The sequence below is a fragment of the Carcharodon carcharias genome, chromosome 16, assembly GCF_017639515.1.
Source record: "Carcharodon carcharias isolate sCarCar2 chromosome 16, sCarCar2.pri, whole genome shotgun sequence".
Taxonomy (NCBI): Eukaryota; Metazoa; Chordata; class Chondrichthyes; order Lamniformes; family Lamnidae; genus Carcharodon; species Carcharodon carcharias.
Genome location: NC_054482.1, coordinates 46,021,374 through 46,041,180, shown reverse-complemented (window position 1 = coordinate 46,041,180; position 19,807 = coordinate 46,021,374). Strand labels below are relative to the sequence as shown.

The window sequence follows — 19,807 nt, the reverse complement described above, 5'->3', positions numbered from 1 at the left end:
TGACATCAAGGTGGGGGAAAGGAAGAGTATGGAATAAAATGCTTCAGGATTCATTGAAAGGCTCTCTATTATTCCTAATACTCATTAAATGAAATGCATTCAGAATCCTAACAAACACTGGTCAAACAGCTTTATATAAAAGTTGGAAGCAGCAGAAGAATAAAATCTACAAATGTATGAATCAGTGGCCGGTGAAAATCAACACAGACCTATACATAGTGCGACATACACAAGGAAAGGATTTTTTCTGTCACAATATGGATGGTGCAGGTGTAATTAAAAATTGATCACAGGAAATTGTAGAAATAGCAATTAACATGTCAAATCACAGTTTGTTTTTGACTTCTTAGTCATTCACTGCATGATTTCTTAATTAAACATAGATGAGTTTTCTTTGGGGAAGGTAAGATAGCTGAAAAATTCTCAATAATTATATTTAGTACATCTATGTACTTATGCAAAATTCTTGCTTATTCTTAGCTGTTGCAATTTTCACAACGTTTTCCACACAAAACTATGACAAACTACTGTACAAGTTCTTTCCTGGTTGCGAGTATTATCCAGAGACTCATGCATACAAAAAAAGGGGAAGTTTGGCCAGCTAACAGTTCAAGTGGAAATTGAGTTGGTTCACGGAAAAGAAAAGCTAGATGGCATTTTATCAGTCCTCATTGTATCTGGCAAATTCTGAACTGAGGGAAATGATCGCACCAAATTTAGCATAAAGTATGAAAAGAATAAGCCAAGTAAATGCATGACTAATCTCACAATAAGCAGATATTACTGCACGAAAATAAGCTGTTTTTGGCTTGTATGGTGAAAATGTTAATTTATGTTTCACGAAATAAAACACTTTATTGCAACTCCACCTTGAATTAGCTTTAGTGTCCTATTAACATCTCCCAGACATGGAGAAATTTGTTCAAAGTGTATTTTAAATGCCCAAAATAATCCTACTTTTAAAAAAATGCAGAAAGGCTCACCTGTTTCAGTCTTTATAGCCAAGTGAGGAGGACAGGGAACATCAGATGGCAATTCCCCCAGCACGCCACTCTGACCACTATCAACAGCATCAGGTTCAACACCCTATCAGAATTAAAGAAGGTAATCATCACCATTTAATTAAATAGTTTACATCTATAAAGTACTTATTGACATATACATATATGGACAAGCGCTCTGATAGACCAGTGTAAAGTTTGGTTCTAATTGAAGCAATAAAATTGCTGCCAGGATCAAGTACCTGAAAAAAGGAACCGACTGGAATTAAGCACATAAATCTAAATAAACTTTAATACTGCTGAAAAGAGAGACATGTTGCTGGAGCTTTTAGCCTTGCCCTCATCAGGACAAATGCAAGAATGCCAAATTTCAAATGATCACAAGAATTTATACCGCAGGGGAAAACGGTGCTAATTGATTGACACATTGGCTGCACGTAAACCCAAGTAGATGGTATAGTCATGCGATCCTCTCCAGGCCCAGCGCTCACAAACATTTTCATCTGTTTCTACAAGAAATGCATTTTTGATTCAATGAGCTCTAACGTACAACGTCATACATAATTCTAACATGGAGATGATATGTTCAAGATCTGCAGCCATGTATAAGGATTTCCTTACACACCTTAATAAGCTCCATCCTGTGCTCAAATTCACTTTTGAGATGGAGCAGTCTAATGCACTCCATTTCCTCAAAGATAAATCTGCTAATGGGTTCTCCGTTACAATCCACTGCAAGCCTTCCTTCACTGGTCAATATATGCTTTGGGGTACATATAGCTCAAGGCACTAAGATTGGTCGCCAGCAATCTTGTAAATAGGGCTCTCGCCATTTGCTCACCTTGCAAGTTTGATACAAAATAGACCACATCAAAGCTACCCTGCTCAGATCATTGTTCACTGTGAACAAGTAAACAAAGTTCTTACAGGGCTTGAAAGGGTAGAAAGAGGTTTCCAACAAAGAGTTAGTTTGGGGGGGGTGGGGGGGTGGGCGGTGTCTAGAACCAGGGTACACAATCTCAGAATAAGAGGTAGGCTATTTAGAACTGAGATGAGAAGAAATTTCTTCACTCAAGAGTGGTGAATCTTTGGAATACTCCAGAGGGCTGCAGAGGCTTAGTCATTGAGTATATTCAAGATGGAGATCGATAGATTTTGATATATTAAAGGTATCAAGGGATATACAGATGGTATGGGGAAATGGCATTAAGGTAGATAATCAGCCATGATCGATCTGAATGGCAGAGCAGGCCCGAGGGGTTGAACATCCTACTCCTGCTCCTATTTTCTATGTATCCTGCAAACTCCCAAATGGGCCAAAGGCCACCAATTTCAGACCTAAAAAATAGCTGGTCTACCTCAAATTACCCTGGAAAGGCAAAATATCTCAAAAAACTGTGCAACAAGTTAAGCAAGCTGTCATGCCGCTACTATGCAGTGTCTATGTGAGTGGTTTTCCACAAACAGAATGTTGCTGTCGGCCCAAAAAGACGTTCTGCTTACCATACAATTGAGCAATGACGTGCATGAATATCAGTGCCGGTGTGATGTCAGGTGCATAGGCCATATGTCCCAGCAACTGGCTGATCAAATCAAACAGCATGTTGTTTGAAATGGGCTGAGTACAGCTTGTACTCAACCAGCCTGCGCTTGCAAAACCCCAAAAAAAACTTCTTTTAGATGTTAATTCCACAATTCGGTAGCACTTGCTGAACAATCCTGAGTGCGCTGCTAGCTACATGAGCAACCAATTTAAGACAATAAATCGAGCTTGTAACATGTCTCACTAGAAGCAACATACAATCTTACGCAGTGACCCGTTCTCTGCAAACAAAAGGAATTCGTTCAAGCTTAACAGCTTTTCTTCAACTGGGGCACCTATAGCTCCCCAGAGCTTTCTCCATTGCAACGCCTCGGCCAATTGTGGTCAAATTGCCGACCAATCAGCACCCTTTTGTTTTGTAGTATAAATTGTAATTGTTTTAAATTTGGCATTCTTGTATTTGTCCTGATGAGTGCAAGACAAAAAGCTTTGGAAACATGGGAACAGGACTTAGGAGGAGTAGGCCATTCAACCCTTCGAGCCTGCTCCACAATTCAATAAGATCATGGCTGATCTAATTGTAGTCTCAACTCTACTTTCCTATCTGCCGCCCCCCCACCCCATAACCCTCGATTCCCGTGTCTATTAAAAATCTGTTTAACTCTGCCTTGAATAAATTCAATGACCCAGCCTCCATCACTTTCTGGGAAACAGAACCCCACAAACGACCCTCTGAGAGAAAAATTCTCATCTCCATCTTAAAAGGGAGGCCTCTTATTCTTAAACTATGTCCCCTCGTTCTAGTCTCCCCAACAAGTGGAAACATCCTCCTGGTATCTACCCTATCAAGTCCCTTCAGGATCTTCTATATTTCAATAAGATCACTTCTCATTCTTCTAAACTCCAATGGGTGTAGGCCATTCAAGCTGTTCAAGCTTTCTTCACAAAATATGCTCTTCATCCCAGGAATGAGTCGAGTGAACCTTTTCTGAGCTGCTTCTAACAATTATATCCTTTTACAAATAAGGAGGCCAAAACTGAATACAGTATTTCAGATGTAGTCTCACCAAAGCCCTATACAGCTAGAGTAAAACTTCCCTACTTTTATATTCCATTCCCCTTGCAATAAACACCAACGTTCCATTTGCCTTCCTAACAACTTGCTATACCGCATACTAATGTTTTGTGATTCATGTACCAATATCCCTATGGAACACCTAGTTCTGCAATCTCCATTTAAATAGTATGTTTTTTTTCTATTTTTCTTGTAAAAGTGGACAAGTTCACATTTTCCCACATTATACCCAATTTGACAATTTTTTGCCCACTCATTTAACCTCCCTTTGCAGACTCTCCAACTCCTCTTGACAACTTGCTCTCCTACCTATCTTGCTGTCATCAACATATTTTGCTACCATACATTTGGTCCCTTCATCTAAATTATTGATGTAGACTGTAAATAATTGAGGCCCCAGCACTGATTCCTGTGACACTCCACTAGTTACTGCCTGCCAACTTGAAAAAAGCCTATTAACCCTTCTCTCTGCTTCCTGTTAGCTAACAATCCTTTATCCATGCTAATATGTTACCCCCTGCTACACCATGTTCTCCTAGCCTGTGTAGTAAGTTTTGATGTGGCATCTTATCAAATGCCTTGTGGAAAACCAAGTACATCACATCTACAGGTGTTCCTTTATCTACCTTGCTTGTTATTTTCTCAAAAATCTCTACTAAATTAGTTAAACATGATTTCTCTTTCACATTATGATTTTCTAGGTATTCTGCTACAACCTCCTTAATAATGGTAATTTCCCTATGAAAGATGTTGGACTAACTGATCTGTAGTTTCCTGCTTTCTATCTCCCTCCTTTCTTGAATAAAGGTGTTACATTAACTAGTTTCCAATCCACTGGAACCTTTCCAGAATTTAGGAAGATTTTAACCAATGCATCAACTATCTCTGCAGCCAATTCTTTTAAGACCCCAGGTGGCAGGCCATTTGGTCCTGGGGTCTTGCAAGCCATTAAGTCCAATAGTTTTCCCAGCACCTTTTCCCTAGTGATGGTGATTATTTTAAGGTACCTCCCTCCCATTCACCTTTGGATTTTCAAATATCTTTGCAATGTTTAATAAGTCTTCTACAGTGAAGACAAGACACAAAATATCCATTCAACGTATCCACCATTTCCAATTCTCCAGACTCACACTCTATAGGACTAAAACTGACATAGAACATAAGAACCAGGAGCAGGAGTAGGCAATTCAATCCCTCGAGCCTGCCCCACCATTCAATACAATCATGGTTGATCTCATTTTGGCCTCAACTCCAATTTCTCACCCTCTCCCCATAACCTTTCAACACTTCACTAATTAAAAATCTGTCTACCCCTCCTTAAATTTATTCAGCATCCCAGCATCCACTGCACTCTGAGGTAGTGAATTCCACAGATTCACGACCCTTTGAGAAAAGTGATTCCTCCTCATCTCTGATTTAAATCTACCACCCCTTAGCCTAAAACTATGTCCTCATCATTCTAGAATGCCCCACAAGGGGAAACATCTGCTCCATGTCTACTTTGTCTATCCCCTTTAGCATCATATATATCTCAATTAGATCTCCTCTCATCCTTCTAAACTCTAGCGAGTATAGGCCTAAACTGCTCAATCTCTCCTCATAAGACTAACTTCAGTCACTCTTTTCCTATTTGAATACTTGTAGAAACTCTGTTTTTATGGTTCTAGCTAGCTTTCTCTCATACTCAGTTTTCTCCTTTTAAGTCATTCTTTGCTAATTCTTAAAATCTGACCGATCTTCTGACCTACACCAACCTTTGCAGGTTTGTACATTTTCTTTCAATTTGATACAATCCTTAACATCCTTATTCAGCCACAGACGATGCTTCCTTCCCAAAGAGACTCTTTCTTTCTTGGTGGGATAAATCTTTGCTCAGATTTATTAAACATCTCCTTAAAAGTCCGCCACTGCAACTCTGTCCTGCCTTTTACTGTCCTAGTTTCCCAGTTCACTCTAGCTAGCTGTGCTTTCTTACCTTTATAATTACCTTTATTTGGGTTTAGAACCTGAGTCTTAGAACCACACGTCACCCTTTCAAACTGAACATGAAATTCTATCATGTTATGATCAATATCACCTAAAGGCTCCTCTACCATGAGGCTATTGATTAATCTTGCCTCATTGATCATTACCAGGTCTAGATTGGCCAGCTCCCTGGTTGGCTCTAGAACATATTGCTCTAAGAAATAGTAAAGCCTACACTCTATGAACTAATTTTCCAGATTACTTTTTTCAATCTGATTCACCCAAATCTACGTGCAGATGGATTATTGCGGTACCTTTCTTACACGCATCATTTATTTCTTCCTATATACTTTGAGCCCTGAATCTTATTTACCCTACTCCAATTTGCTTGCAGCTCAGGTAATAATCCATAGGTTATCTTTGAGATTCTGCTTTTTCATAATCCCCAAGCAGTACCTTTTTCCTAGTCCTTTGCAAATCACTGGTGGATCATGACAACTGGATTCTCCCCCTCCCACCGCTAGTTCCTCTCCAGCCTCAAGCTGACATCCCAAACCCTGGCACTGGGCAGGCAACGAAGCTGTCTGGACTCCCACACTCAGCTGCAGAGAACTGTGTCAATCTCTCTGACTATACTATCCCCTACTACCATTACATTCCTATTAACTCCCCCAACCTGAATGGCTTCCTGTACCAGAGACCATGGCCAGTTGCTCATCCACACTGCAAGCTTCGTTCCCACAAGCTTCAAGAACCTTGAACCTATTGGACAATTGCAAGGGTTGAGGGTCCTCCACCTCTACCTTCTCAATCCCCTTACCTGCCTCATTTGCAGGCACATACCCCTGTCCTTGACCAAATCAGAAGTCCCTAACCTAAGGGGTGTGGCCGCTTCTTGGAATAAAGTGTCCAGGTAACTTTCCCTTTCCCTGATGCATCATAATGTCTGAGCTCGGCCACCAGCTCAATGACTGAGCAAAACTCCATCAAACCACTGACATTTAGTACAGATGTGTGTGTCCTGGATCACACTGGTGCTCACAAACTCCCACATTTTGCAATCACAACACAGCACCTGCCCTGCCACCTTTATTGTGTGTTATAAATTAAGAAAATTAATTAATAAACCCTACCACTCCCAAAGATCTTTACTACTGCCAATAAAACCTTAGAATTACTAATAAATTGCACGAGTTTTGAAAGATAACTGAACAAAACACTCATCACTTATTGCTTCCCTTATCCCTCACTGCAGTCAATTCCCTCGCTCATCAAATTCCTGTTCACAGTTTGTATTGAACTGCACACAGTGATGAGCTAGTCTTTGCTTACATGTCTCTCTTTTCAGCTATGTTCAAGTTCTGTATGACCAAGCAACTGTTTATATAAACTTAATTAATTTTGTAATTAAACAAGCTAGAGGTACATACAGCTTTTAGTTATTGCTTTCATTTTTAAGTCCAGGCAACTGCAAACATGAAACCTCTAATCTGTAATTTGTAATACAGGTTTTAAAAAATTTCTATGATCCACAAACGATTACATTGAAAACAATTTCTGATACATGTATTCAAGAAAAAAAGAATGTAGTTAAAAATATCTGGAAGAACTATTAAACTTTTTTTAAAGAAAGGTTGCCTGCAACCTCTAAGATTTTTTAACGCCCACATAGCATTGGCTCAACATCGAAAACCTACTCCAATGCAGAAAATATGAAAGGTCTCAAATAAAACTTCTGTTTTACTCATTATCTATGTTTGAAGGAAGAAATGAGCAAATACATACTAACCTTCAAGCTGGGAACCTCATCCGCTTTCATTGCTCCAGTCCTAACAAGGTAATTGACAAAGTCTCTGGCAGCATTTGTCTGGGCATCCTTCTTGCTTGTAGAGTTTCCCATACCAGTGTAATTAAATCCATCTATCCGAACCTAAATAAAATAGAGTTGTGGATGAATGCTGTCTCAATTTTCTCTTTCCAAATGCCTTTTTGTTGACTGCCCATCCCAGCAGTTAGTTTATGCAATGTGTTTGCTTACACTAGGACGTATGACTCAAAATCAAAAGATAGGTATGTATTTTGACGAGGATACTTGACCCGCCTCCTCCTTCTAGAATAATGACCCTATTGTTGCCAACAATATCACAGAAGAATGGAGCCCCTTTTATCTTATCCATTTTTCTTGGAGAAAAAAACTCCTCAGCACAAAGGGCTTAATACGTAAAGAAGCAAATACTGTGGAAAGGGAAGAAAATGACAACTTATTTTGAAAAGAGGGGACCGATATAATAAAATGGGATTGCAGGAGAAGAGGGCTTAGCTACAAATTAGAAGGGAATATAAACCAAACCCCAGGGGAGATGAAAAGTTAGCAGATGTGTGTGGCTGCCTACTTGACAGACAAGATATTAATTGTACTTGAGCTAACATATTTTGTGATTATACTGTTATTGTATACATAAATTGTTCTATTCTATGTCTACCTTTTTATTGAATAGTAAGCATTCTAAACTAACCCTGTTCACTGGTGTCATTAACTGTAAACCGAAGGTAGGAATTCTCTTCCCTCGAGCAAGTGAACTGCAGTCTGGTTCACCAGGGATAGCAATCAGTAGGGTAGGTACTGGAGGTAGAGTTTCACAGGTCCCCACCCTATCCATCATGACGATAACTACTTGATCTGTGGTTTTCGAAGACCAAAAATCCCAACCAATTCCAAGCCCAAAATTTCAAACCAGCAAATACTCAAGTCTGACTTTAGCCCTAAATTAAAACACAAATTTTTAAATATGGTCTCTCATAAAAGCACCAGGACATCAGAGACTTAAGATACAGAAGTCTAAATTTCCTATTCAATTGAGTTCCCAATCACACAAAGGGCTTCAGGCAGTTATTGGCTACCAAGATTTGGAGGAAGGGTAAATAAATGAAAGATCGAGAGTCTGCACCAGGACATTCTTCTAAGCACCTAAGTAGCTTGCCAAGACAAAACAGTGGCAAGAACATTAAAAAAATGCTGCAGATGTTGGAAATCCGAAATAAAAGCAGAAAATACATTAAGTACTCAGCTATGGCAACATCCATGGAGAGAGAAAAAGAGTAACTTTTCAGATCTGTATCTTTTATCAGATGACCTGACAAAAGGTAAGTCAACCTGAAATGTTAACTTTGTTTCTACCTTCATAGATGCTGCTTAACCTACAGAGCATTTCATGCAGTTTCTGTTTTTATGGCATGAACGTTATATATAGCCATGCATAGGTAGTACAATATGTTCAGGAGGAAAATCACCTTCCACAGTTTCATGTTGTTAGCAGGAAGATTCACGGGACTTTTAATCAACTAATTTTGTTCAGTGGATATAGGTGATTGTAAAATTGCCCTGCTTGGTTAAATCAAAATGCTACTCAGGCCACAAGGGTGAGAGAAAGGAATGAGATTTAACGTAAACAATTCCTTCCAGAATCTTACAAAAAGAGCCAAATTAAATTAAAATAAAATTATACATGGAGAGAATTTCAATTTCCGCAGGTCTAAAAGCAGCTTTCTATGATGATCAAAGCTGGGTCGAAGTTTCAGTACTAGTCAAAACATCACACTCCACAGATCATTTATTCCTTAATCAATACATTTCTGCAACACATTGCTGTTTCATACTCACTTTCCTAATTTTTCCATGGACTCCAATTGAAATAGAAAGCTAAAAGTATCATACCTCACAAACAAACTTCTGTCTATTCTTGTTACCAGCTGCACGGATGTCATAACTTGGAGTGACCTTACGCTTTCCACACCAAGCGTACAGAAAGTTCTTTATGTCTGTCATGGTTCCGTTTGATTCCCTGCCACTGTCGATGTTAATTGTATGCTCCCTGTGGTAACAAAACAACTTCAAGTGAAAAACAAGAATAAAAACTTGGATGAATTTACAAAACATATTAATATGGTACATTTTGTAAAAAGTCCAGTCTTGAAAGTGTTCTTTTCTGTTTCTTTTATATGTTTAATAGATTGCCCATGGTTCAGGTGGTACTGCACTCACCTCTGAGTCACAAGTTTGTGAGTTCAAGTTCCTCTTCAGGCCTTGGGCACAAAAATCTAAGCTAACACAGTGGTCGGGTGGTTAACAGTGAGGTTGAGTGTCTTGGGCTACAGGAAGATATAGACGGGATGGTCAAATGGGCAGATATGTGGCAGATGGAACTTAACCCTGAAAAGTGAGAGGTGATACACTTTGGAAGGAGTAACTTGACAAGGAAGTATTCAATTAACGGCCTGATACGAGGAAATTCTGAGGAACAAAGGGACCTTGACATGTGTACATAGATCTCTGAAGGTGGAGGGGTATGTTAGTGGGGTGGTGAAAAAGGCATACGGGACATTTGCCTTTATCAATCGAGGCATAGATTACAAAAGTAGGGAGGTCATGTTGGAGTTGTATAGAACCTTAGTAAGGCCACAGCTGGAGTACTGTGTGCAGTTCTGGTTGCCACATTATAGGAAGGATGTGATTATACTGGAGGGGGTGCAGAAGAGATTCAGCAGGGTGCTGCCTGGGATGAAACATTTAAGTTATGAAGAGAGGTTGGATAGATTTGGGTTGTTTTTGTTGGAGCAGAGAAAACTGAGGAACGACCTGATCGAGGTGTACAAGATTATGAGCAGCATGGACAGGGAGCAGCTGTTCCCCTTAGTTGAAGGGTCAGTCACAAGGGGCATAAGTTCAAGGTGAGGAGCAGTGATGCTCTGGAATGCACTGCCTGGGTGTTGAGGCAGGTTGCCTCACATCCTTTAAAAAGTACCTGGATGAGCACTTGGCACGTCATAACATTCAAGGCTGTGGGCCAAGTGCTGGTAAATGGGATTAGGTAGGTAGGTAGGTCAGGTGTTTCTCACGCGTCGGTGCAGACTCGATGGGCTGAAGGGCCTCTTCTGCACTGTGATTGTGTGACACTCCAATGTAGTATGGAGGAAGCATTGCACTGTCAGAGGTGCCGACTTTCGGATGAGACATTAAACTGAGGCCCCACCTGCCTGTTTGGGTGGATTTAGAAGATCCCATGGCATTACTTCGAAGAGGAGCAGGAGAGTTATCCCTGTTCTTGGCCAATATTTATCTCTCAATCAATATCACAAAAAATTCCATTGTTAATTGCTGCTTGTGGGAGTTTGCTGAGCGAAAATTAGCTGCTGCATTCCCTACATCACAATGACACATCATAATTTACTTAATTGGTTGTAAAGCATTTTGAGACATCACAGTGGTCATAAAAAGTGCTGTATAAATACAAGTCTTCCTTTTCTCTTTTTTACCTCATTTCTCCCTTGTTCACCTCACTTCTCCCTTGTTCCTCAGTGGCTAACTACCATCACCTTGAAAAATACCATTGCGAGAAGATAATTTTGTTTTCCAACGGACAGACAGCTTCAGTGGTGTCTCTCTTTAAAACATTAGATTTGGATTTGACCACTTAATTTTCTATCCTAACGAAGAATTCTACATGTTATCCCTAAAGGACGCCACACAACAAAATTATTAACCCCTTCTCATTGCACAATACCAAATCTAGGATAGCCTGTTCCCTAGTTGATTCTTCGACATACTAGACTAAAAAAACCATCTTGTGTATACTTCAGGAATTCACCCGCCACAGTATTTCTGCTAATTTGGTTTGCCCAATCTATATGTAGATTAAAGTCACCCATGATTTCTGTAGCACCCTTGTTACATGCATCTCTAATTTCCTGTTTAATGCTGTCCCCTACCTAACCACTACAGTTTGGAGGCCTATAGACAACTCCCCTTTTCCAGCCTTTGTTGCTTCTTAGCTCAACCCAGACTGATTCCTGAGCCAATATCCTTTCTCACTATTACACTGATTTCATCCTTAACTAACAATGTCACCCCCACCTCCTTTTCCTTATTGCCTGTCTTTCCTAAATAGAGTACCCTTGGATATCCAGTTCCCAGCCTTGGTCGCTCTGCAGCCATATCTCTGTAATCGCAATCAAAACACACCGGTATACATTTATGTGCAATGTTAATTCATCTACCTTATTGCGAATGCTGTGTGTGTCCAGCTACAGTGCCTTTAGACTGAACTTTTTAACATTTTTACACATTTTTTTTGTACTATGGCCCTATTTGCTGCCAGCCCTTGTTTCTTCTGCCTTCCACTTTTGCTTTCTACTTTTCTATCTTTCATTTCTATATTTGTTTCCCACTCCTGTGTCTCCCTGTTCAAGGTCCCATCCCTCTTCCACTTTAGTTTAAGCCCTCCTCCACTACTAGCAAATATCCCTGAAAGGATACAGGTCTTGGTCCTGGTAGGGTGCAACCCCATCTTCCTCAAAATCAGTCTCAGGAATCTAAATCCCTCCCTCCTACAATTTCTCCCCAGCCACGCATTCATCTGATCTATTCGCCTATTCCTGATCTCGTGAGCACTGGGAGTAATCCTGAGATTACTGCCTTTAAGGTCCTGCATTTTAATTTATTTCCTAGCTCCCTATATTGTACTTTCAAGACCACATTCCTCTTTTACTCATGTCGTTGGTACTGATATAGACCACAACCTCTGGTTGTTCATCCGCCCCCTTCAGAATTTCCTGCAGCCGCTTAGTGACATCTTTGACCCTGGCACCAGGAAGGCAACACACCATCCTGGTGTCACATCTGTGGGCACAGAAACGTCTATCTGTTCCCCTTACAATAGAATTCCCTATCACTATAGCTTTCCGACTCTTTTTCTCCCTCCCCCCAAACATGCTGCTGAGCCACTTGTGGTGCCATGGGCTTGGCTCTTGCTACATTTCTGAGAAACCATCTCCCGCAGCAGTATCCAAAACGGAAAAGCTTTAGAAACCAGCAAAGGATGGGTGAAAAAAAAAAGGGGGGGAAATATCGGAGTGCGAAAGAAAACTAGAAGGAAATATAAAAAAAAGGCAGTGAAAGCTTCTATAAGTATATAAAAAGGAAAAAAAAGAGTAGCTAAAGTGAGCACTGACCCCTTAGTGGGCAAGAATGGGGCAACAAGGAAATTAACAATCATTTTGTATGCATCTTCACAGTAGAAGACAGAAAAAATATCTCAAGAATAGTGGAAAATCAAGAGGCAAAAGGGAGGAACTTAAAACATTCAATATCACCGGAAAAAAAGTAATGGGAATACGAATGGAATTTAAGACTGTTAAGTCCCCTGGATCTGATGGCCTGCATCCCAGTGTCTTAAAATAAATGGCTGCAGAGAAACTGGATGCATTGCTTAAAATCTTCCAAAATTCCCTACATTCTGGAAAGGTCCCAGTGGATTGGAAAATCTCAAATGTAACACCTCTGTTCAAGAAAGATGGGAGACAGAAAGCAGGAAACTTTAGGTCAGTTTGTCTAACATGTCATTAGGAAAATGCTGAAATCTGTTATTAAAGAGGACATTTAGAAACCCATGATACAATCAGACAGAGTTAACATGGTTTTGCGAAAGGGAAATCATGTTTGACAAATTTATTGGAGTTCTTTTGAGGATGTAACAAGCAGGTGGATAAAGGAAAACCAGTAGATGTAGTGTATTTTGATTTCCAAAAGGTATTCAATAAGGTGCCACATAAAAGATCACTACACAAGGTCAAACCTTATGATGTTGGGGGTGATATTTTGGCATGGATAGGGGATTGGCTAACTAACAGGAAACAAGATAAAGGGTCATTTTCAGGATGGCAAAGTGTAACTCGTCAAGTACTCGGGGATCAGTGCTGGGGCCTGAACTATTTACAATCTATTTTAATGAGCTGGATAAAATGGGCCAGCTGTATTATAGCCAAACCTGATGGCACAAAGATAGGTAGGAAAGCAAGTTGTGAGGAGGTTACAAGGACTCTGCAGTCAGGAAAGTGAAGCCAAGGCCACAATCAGATCAGCCTTGTTATTACTGAATGGCAGAAAAGGCTCGAGGGGCCAAAGGCCTACACCTGCTCCTATTTCTTGTGTTATGAATTTAGCTACCAACAGAATTAGAGGCCCCAGAGGCTTTATCCTGATTTTGGGGAACTTGCAAACAGGCAATGCTCTCTTGTAATCTAACGTAAACAATTGTAAAAAACACAATGTTCCACTCTCCATCTTGCAGCTCTTCCTTTCAGAAATATCTGAAAATGGCGTTCAAATTTTGAGATCAGTTACATCATCCAATATTGCACTAATATCTCTCCACTTTTGTGTTGCCATTTTATGTTTTGCCATTTTGTTTTTCCCCCTCCCTTTGGCTTTTTCCCAATTCCATTAGTAGGCTTGTGTTATTTTTAAGCTCTGAAGAATGGTACAAACCAAAATGCTGAATGCCTACACTCCCTACAGATGATATTTACAGTTGCATTTCCGCTTTAAATATTTACATGGCAACAGCCTCTCCTCTTGTAAGACAATAGCTTGCACTGTGGTGGTCAACTCTATGTTCAGCACCACCTGCTGCGGCTCAGAAGCCCCAATCTGGTTTAGGAGACTTTGCCACATTTGCTGAAAAGGAAGACAGTGGGTGCAAGATCCACTGGCCTGATTTCTCTGGGCACTCTTCTCAGCTAGCTTAGCATTTGTTTCGAAGAAGTGAGCAGAAACAGTCAGCCTCCAGATGCAATGGCCATCAGTGACTGTCACCCAGTTGTCAGGGTCAATGTTCACCATCTTCATATCTCATTTGGAAATATCCGTAGAGAAGTTATGAACACCTAGGTCGTGTCCCAGTGGCCAATTCACTGTACAGTAGGTCTTTTGGTACCCGGCTGCCATTCATCTGATGAACATGGCCAAGTGCAGATGTCACTGGCTTAGCAATGAGTGTATGCTAATGGAATTAGCCTCCTCCAGGGCTTCCAGGTTGGTGACTTTGTCCTGCCGAGAGATGCTGAGGATACATCCCAGACAGTGAAGATAGTAATAGTTAAGCCTTTTCTCCTGCTGAGCGTATATTACCCAGGCCTCACTACTGTGAGGTGTGAACTAAGGATGCAGGCTTGGTATACTTGCAGTTTGGTTTTCTCAGTCAGATTACTGTTGTTTAACATTCTTGCTCAGCATGGACGTAACAGCTGTAGCTTTTGTGATGTGTGATGATTTCAGAAACAAGCAACAGATTGTTAACAATTGTGGACCTAGATATCAACAATCTCCAGCATCACATCATCAATGCTGATAAATGATAGTATGGCAACATCCTGGGCCATGACATTTGTTTTAATGATGCTGATGGTCAAACCAAACCATTTACAGGCATGAGAGCCTGTCATTTGCTACTGACAGTGTTCCTTGGTATAGAATGCTGGTGCAGATCAGCATGGAGCTCTGATGAGGACCTGATATACCTTCATCACGGATCTTAGATGAGCTAGGCTGAACAGCTTTCCATCAGTTCTGGTATATAAATAGACATCCTCTGTCGATGACCTGGAGGCATATGACAGCAGCAAAGAAGAATATGCCAAATCATGTCAGTGCCAGAACACAACTCTGTTTGACCCCACTACAAATCTCAAAGGGTTTCGATGTTGCCCTATCATAGCTGACATTACCCATCATGTTGTCATGGAAAGAGGAGATCACAATAAGCCACTTCAGCAGTAGCCAATTTTCTCCAGCAGCTTAAACAGACCATCTCTGCTCATATGGTCAAAAGCCTTGGTGAGTTCAAGGAAGGCAATACATAGTGGTCTCCGTTGTTCATGGCATTTCTCTTGCAGATGCCGGGCTGAAAAGATCATGTCAATTGTTGATCTTCCAGTTCTGAAACCACACAGGAATTCAGGGTAGGTGCATTCAGCCAGGATCTGCAGTCTAACAAGGGCATCTCCCACGTTGCTCAGCAGGGAGATACCTCGATAGCTGTTGCAATTGCTGCAGTCACCCCTATCCTCGTACAGGGTCACAATCTTCACATCACGCATATTCTGGGGCACAGTCTCTCCCTCCAACAGAGATAGAGAAATTCGTGTAGATGCTGCAGCAGTGCCAGTTTCCCATGTTTGATGAGTTGAGGCAGTATAGCCTCAGCACCCTGGAGCAAGTTTTGCTAAGCTCCTCCACTGTGGGTTTGACATCCAGCTCTGCCATGACAATATAATTTAAGATACCAACACAAATTCATTTGTATAACCTCTATGTTTGGTTAATTTTATGTTTTAAAATTGATGCTGTGAAGATCTTAGAATCAGAAGCTCAGAAGGAAGCATTCAGCCCATCATGCTTGTGCTGGCTCTTTGAAAGAGCATCCAATTAAACCCACTTCCTCTTTCTTTCCCTGTGGCCTAGTAAATGTTCCATTTCAAATACGCATCCAATTAAATTCTGAAATTTGCTACTGAATCTGCTTCCACCCTCTTTCAGGCATTAGATTTCATAAAAACTTGCGGATTAAAAACAATCTCATCTCCACGTTTCTTTCATCAATTATCTTTAATGTGTCCTCTGGTTACTGACACACATTAGTGGAAACAGTTCCTGCCTACTTGCTCTTTCAAAAAGACATTGTATATGTCTCCCTTTTACCTCCTTTGTTCTAACGAAAATAATCCCATCTTCTTTGTTATTTCCACATCCCCAATATCATTCGGGTGAATCTCCTTTAAACCCTCTCCAAGAACCTTGAAATCTTCCCCTGAATTAGATGTAATCCTCTGGTAGAAGCTGAACCAGGGATTAACAAAGGTTGAGCATAACTTCTTTGCATTTTACCTCCTGCACCTTAATATATAAAGCCAAGGTTCCTGTGTCCTTTTTTAACAGCTTCATTAATTTGTCCTTGCCGGTTTCAAAGATAACAGGTCTCTTTACAGCCATGTCATACAACATCTCACAATCTATAGTCACAATAAAGCAGAAAATTTAAACTGTTAGAAAGTTAGTGTGTAGTTGAATCCGTTTACAATGGGCACGAAACCCACTGTACCTGGAGTTACATCTTTATATTAAATCCCAAACTGTAATGAATCCTTCTAACTTTACAAGCTAAATAAATGCATGGAGTTTTTTTTGGCAACTATTGAACACACTATGTTGCAAGTGAAAAGTGTAACCAACTAATCTACATACCTTTCTATAAAACTGCCAAACAATTTCCCATTGCATTTCACATTGGAAGTCAAGGCCAAGTGCTCAAATGAAGCAGGCTAAGGGTAGAGACAATTCGACTAGAGTACACAGGTGTAATTCAATCCTAAACTCTGTATATTCTATCCCATTATACTTGAATTATAAATTTTATGTTCATATTTATAATTGGAACTGCCACAACATAATTCCAACAGTGGGGTTGTTGGTTTAACATAGTCACACAAAGAGCAGGAATGGGTGCGACAAGCTTGCAACGGCAGTTTTCATTACTAATGTGGGTATATAAATTTACAAGTTGTTTTTTAATGACAAGATTTAATTCAAGACACATACCATGAGACAGAGAAAGAGAAATTTAACAAGACGGTGCTGGTTTACGAAAATTAAACTTGAGTTTCATTAAGGTCCAAATCTCAATCTTTTACTTAGCCCTGGAACGGTAGCAATTCTCTGGAGATATCACAAAATCTGCTGCTAGTTACAATCTGCATTGTATAGGAGCTCCAATTCCCATTTCCCTGCAGCTCCAAGCCGCCCAGTTGCGGACACCAGACACCTTCACCACGGGCAACACCGCACTCATCAAGACTCCTGCCCGCTCCTACGCTCCGATGCAGCACCTCCACCGCCCCATGACCCCGGGCCATCAGTGCCACATCACCGGAGCAGGAGGCCATCTGCAGCCTTACAACAACAGCAGCAGGGCAGACCTTATCTCTCCTCCCCCCGCTTCTACCCATTTCTCGCCCCCTCCCCCCCTCTTTCTCCCCGCCGCCCGCTTCTACCCTCCCCGAAGCCGCGGTTCCGGCCTTCTCTTCCGCTCCTCTCTCCGCGCCGCCGCCCCCCTGTCCCGCTCCTACCCTCTCCCCTCACCCAAAGCAGCTGCTCCGATCTTCTGGCCTCCGACCCGGGAACCGGGACAGCAAAATGGCGACTGGACACCCAGACCAGCAGCTTCCACAACAATAGGGGAATATATCTGAACACCTTTGTTGTATTTTAAAACATACTCATTGATTGAACGCTGGAAATTATTGTACTTCTAACATAATCATGATTCTTTAATATTAAAATATGTTATTACTCTAATACTAAGTTTAATTAATTATTTTGTACCACTTATGCCCCCCCCCTTAAAGCCAGTTGGTTCGTCCGAGGATAATGCTTGACGTCAGTCAGTGCACCGAATCAACAACAACAACTTACAATTATAAAGTGCCTTTGATGCAATAAAAACGCCCCAATAAGACTGGAAACTTATAAAACAAAAGTAGAAACCAAACCACAGAAAGCAATGTTAAGGCAAATGACCAATAGCTTTCTCAAGGAGGTGGATTTAATTCTCCCTTTCTTTCTGCTCCATGTCCAATCTATTTCCCAGTTTTTCTTAGCTTCGGTGTCTTGTCGACAGCAGCTTGAGGCTTAGATGCTAGATGCTTTTCACACTTGTGTTAGATCTTAGAATGTCTGCCCTTACACACAGCCTTCTCTCCTTTATACATATCTTCCCTTTGAATGCAAATTTCCACTGTTTCATTATGTCTGTGGACTTTAACCCTCTAATGATAAAAATCTATCATAGTACCAATTTTACCAGTAATCTTTGGGAAAAATAAACACTTTTTTAACTTCTCTTGGCTAGGTGAAACATTTCACCCCCTCTTTTGAATTCAAGCGAGTCTGGTTTATCTAAAAATGTAAATGTTCCCTTTACAACTTGCATTCTAAAACTTCCCCCATGTTTACCTACTTAACATTTAAAACCTAGTTTACCTTCTGATACATCAAAGCCTTCAGACCAGCTGCCTTTGTTTCAATTAAGTCACAGACACAGATCCCTCTACTTTACAATAAATTCCAATAACATTATGAAAATTATTATATCTTTCTGACATTAGAGATGTATTTTGCCATACTGTAGCAGTCCCACTTGTACGCTTTCAGATTATAAAGAATTAAACAGGTTTTCTGAGTTTAAACAAAAAATATGTTTATTGAAATTTCTTCCCGAATGAAGAAAAAATTAGGTAAATCGTAACCATCATTCATACATCACACACATTTCTTGGGCTCAGACACGAATACAGTTGGTAGAATAAGGGGATAGGCTAAAACAAATTACAGTTTGTGAAAATATAAACAAACAAAGGAATATACAGTTTGCTGTTCTTTGGCTGGTCTCAATGCGGTGATTCCATGTAGCAGCCATTTTGTTCAATTGTCTTCCGGGTGCAGTTGTATGGAGCAGATTTCCACAATTTATTCCCAAAAGATCTGTTTGCAGTTGATTTCTCTTCTCAGGATGGTTACTTTGCAAATTCTGGCACAATAATGTAGAGAAAGGATGAGAAATAACTTCTTTGCAGCCTTTCGGTACAGCATTCTGATCTTTGATCGCTGTGGCTTGGTGAACAGTTCTTAAAGTCCTGCTGGCTGCATATTCCAGAGGAATTTCATTACTCCATGTCTGCTGTAGTCATTGTTTTTTAAAACAGGTAATTGCATTGATATCTTACCTCAGAAACTACAGGCCAGTTAGTCATTGGGAAAATGCTGGAATCTATTATTAAGGAAGTCTTAACAATGCAATTCGAAAGTATTAGAACAAATCAACGTGGTTTTACAAAAGGGAAATCCTGTTTGACAAATTTATTATTTGAGGATGGAACTAGTTGGGTAAATAAAGGGAAACCAGTGGATGTAGTGTATCTGGATTTCCAAAAGGCGTTCGATAAGCTGCCACACGGTCGGTTAATAGACAAGATAATGGCTCATGGTGTTGGAGGTAATATATTAGCATGGATAGAGGATTGAGTAATAGACAGAAATCAAAGAATGGGCATAAAGGGGGCATTTTCAAGTTAGCAGGCTGTGACTAGTGGAAAGCCACAAGGATCAGTACTGGGGTCTCAGCTATTTAAAATCTATCTTAATGACTTAGATGAAGGGGCAGAGAGTAATGTATCTAAGTTTGCTGATGATACAAAGCTAACTGAAAAGATAAGCTGTGGGGATGATACAGAGAGGCTGCAAAGAGATATAGACAGGTTAAGTGAGTTGGCAACAAGATGGCAGATGGAGTATAATATAGGGAAGTGTGAAGTCATTCACTTTGGCCATAAGAA

General features: G+C 40.5%; 1 protein-coding gene across 2 annotated transcripts in view; it reads right to left on the bottom strand.

The window, feature by feature from the left end:
- The window catches only part of dhx9 (DEAH (Asp-Glu-Ala-His) box helicase 9), an 86,590-nt gene extending 68,922 nt beyond the window's left edge, over positions 1 to 17,668 (bottom strand). The window contains exons 1-4 of one of the 2 annotated variants that reach the window (XM_041208069.1): positions 17,556 to 17,668; positions 9,300 to 9,456; positions 7,374 to 7,514; positions 984 to 1,086 (exon numbers count right to left, since the gene is read on the bottom strand). In XM_041208069.1, the coding sequence (XP_041064003.1) occupies positions 984 to 1,086; positions 7,374 to 7,514; positions 9,300 to 9,410 (355 nt within the window). In that variant the 5' untranslated portion in view covers positions 9,411 to 9,456; positions 17,556 to 17,668. Of the gene's footprint in view, positions 1 to 983; positions 1,087 to 7,373; positions 7,515 to 9,299; positions 9,457 to 16,661; positions 16,681 to 17,555 lie in introns of those variants that run through there. The other variant, XM_041208070.1, reaches the window with a different exon arrangement.
- Between the last annotated feature and the right edge of the window lie 2,139 nt (positions 17,669 to 19,807).